Here is a 2,500-nt window from a genome sequence, read left to right on the forward strand (position 1 = left end):
ATGTGTTCCATTCATATAACCATGGGAGATAGTAAGACAATGGTCTATTAGAGGAGTGTTAAGCTTTCTCTCTCTCCTTCTCTCTCTCCCTCTGGTCAGTATATTAAGGACTTCTACAACCGGACGGTGATGAGGCCGGAATGGCTCGGGGCTAGACGTGGAAGCGCTGACCCTCATGTACTCTCTCACCGTGTCCGTCTTTGCCATCGGGGGGCTCATCGGATCCTTGATGGTGGGCATCCTGGTCACCAAATTTGGAAGGTAAGCCACACACACGGGCACCCACAGTGCTCCCTAACGTCAGGCCTGTGCCAGCCTCTGTTTAAGGGTGTTGGAACCAGTAGAGTGTCTCTAGGCTTTGGCCATTACCGTGTGTAGTGATTACCCCAGTCCATTTAGATGACCTTGAGTTTTAGTGGCAATGGCATCCTGCCTTCATTAGAGCCAAGAGACCAGTTTACTGTGCCTACTGATAACAAAACTTCTTTCAGTACAGAGAGTTTATAGCTTCCTGCCTGAGAAGTTAATAGGAAAACAGCAATAAGTGATGAGTTTTTTTTTTTCATAAGATTCTTCCGTCGTATTGGTGGGGGGTTTTTTATTCGTGGCTGGCTTATGAACGCCTGGAATTAGAGTAAAATAGGTATAAAAGTAAGTAATTGCTGTGAATTACTTCATCATTTATGCTCTATGGCAGTTTACATCCACGGAGATGCTGGCTGTTTGGCAGTGCACAGTCAGGCATTAAACCCCCCCAGACAGCCATCTCTTCCCTCCCTTTCAAAGCTGCGGTGCGTTCGTTCTGCAGTTAGGTGGACATTTAAATGCAAATGGAAGACAATGATTCACGAGCCTATTTATTGTCCTAATCAATTTCATCGCAGCACAATGCTTTATTGGCATTGGGTATGTGTGTATGTGTATGTGTTTGTGTATGTATTTGTGTATGTGTGTGTGTGTGCATGTGTGTGTGTGTGTGTGTGTGTGTGTGTGTATGGGTATGCAGGGTCCTGAATCGCCGAACACGGTGGGGCCCAAACAGTAAATCAGGAAGGAAGTTTACCACCTGATAGAACTAATCAAGGCACCGTGGTGCATTAGCCTGCGTGGTTTTACACTCCTCTCCGTGGTCGCGGTCGAGGACCATCAATTGTGTGGTTTGGATAGTTAAACTCCTCTGAGGATGAATATGGGAGATTAGTGTCCTGAGGTAATGGTCAGTAGCTGGTAGGTACACAGGCGTGGGACCGACCACTACATGTTCTGAGCATCATGAGCAGTCTGCTGTGGACCAGTCCGGCTTCAGGGTACTCAAGAGTTATTACGAAAGGCCTTTTCAATTTTAGTACAATTAAATGTATGATTCGGTAATCATTATTTTTTTTTATTAGTATAGATAATAATACCGGTATATTAATTGTTGTGTAATTAATGTGTTAATTATCAATTAATTTATATAGGTACAAAATATTAATTTGTTGTTACCAGTACACCTTATGAGCTATGAATTATGCTTATAGTTTTTGTCAATCGCTCTGGTAGATTTCTCAGATCAGAATTTAAGTTAAAATTCTGTCGTGGCTCGTGCACATCATAACAGCAATCATCATTTGGGGGGCATGCCTGTGGGTTGAAGCGGTTATGATTATGTGTCAATCCAAATCTGATAGATACATGCTATTGTTCATATAATAAAAACGAGTCTGCTGCATTTGACCCATCTGTGGTGGTTAGTGAACACATAACCACACCAGGAGCAGTGAGTGGTGGGTACACACATCTGGAGCAGTGGGCAGCAATTGCTGCGGCACGTAGGGAGCAGTTTGGGGTTAGGTGCCTTGCTCAAGACTGGACATGAGAGAGTGCTATTCAATCACTTCCCCGACCAGTTGTGAATCGAACCGGCCTCCCAAAATGAGATGCCCGTAACAATTGCAGTATGTTTTGATCACATTTCATGCCATTCAAGGTTGTAAAATTGTTTCCCAGCATGCTGTATTTGTTGCTGTAATCTAGTCGGTCTCAATCAATTGGAGGCATGTTGAGTGGAAATTCTCATTGTAACTAGAAAAATAAAGCTAGAAAATAATATCAGTTAGTTGGCGACGTGCAAATATCTGTTACTGCTGTGGGTACATTACTGTGAGTGGAAGAGATACAGTGAAAAGCGCATTTGAAAATAAATACAGTACGCACCAGGATATCATTTTACATGAATATAGATGTCTTTGTATCAAAACATGACAACATATTGGTGTTACTGGCATTTTTATTATCATACTGTTTCACTTTTGAGATATAAACTCGACATTATGAGGGAGTTATGGGCAGGTAATCAATTGTGTGGTGCTTGTCTCTCTTCCTCTTACCTTTCTCTCTCGCGCGCTCTCTCTCTCTCTCTTTCTCTCTCTCTCTCTCTCTCTCAGGAGAGGGACTATAGTCAACTCCACCATTCTAGTGTTCATCGCCGGCTCTCTCATGGGCTTCAGCCGAATCTGTG

General features: G+C 43.2%; 1 protein-coding gene across 1 annotated transcript in view; it reads left to right on the plus strand.

The window, feature by feature from the left end:
- Positions 1 to 90: 90 nt before the first annotated feature.
- slc2a15a (solute carrier family 2 member 15a) overlaps positions 91 to 2,500 on the plus strand; it is a gene marked incomplete at its 5' end in the record, with an annotated part of 12,679 nt that continues 10,269 nt past the window's right edge. The window contains 3 exon segments of the mRNA XM_062519867.1: positions 91 to 132; positions 134 to 261; positions 2,427 to 2,500. The exon segment at positions 2,427 to 2,500 is cut by the window's right edge and continues 51 nt beyond it. Of these exon segments, the coding sequence (XP_062375851.1) occupies positions 91 to 132; positions 134 to 261; positions 2,427 to 2,500 (244 nt within the window).

Source organism: Sardina pilchardus, chromosome 18 (genome assembly GCF_963854185.1).
Source record: "Sardina pilchardus chromosome 18, fSarPil1.1, whole genome shotgun sequence".
Lineage (NCBI taxonomy): Eukaryota > Metazoa > Chordata > Actinopteri > Clupeiformes > Clupeidae > Sardina > Sardina pilchardus.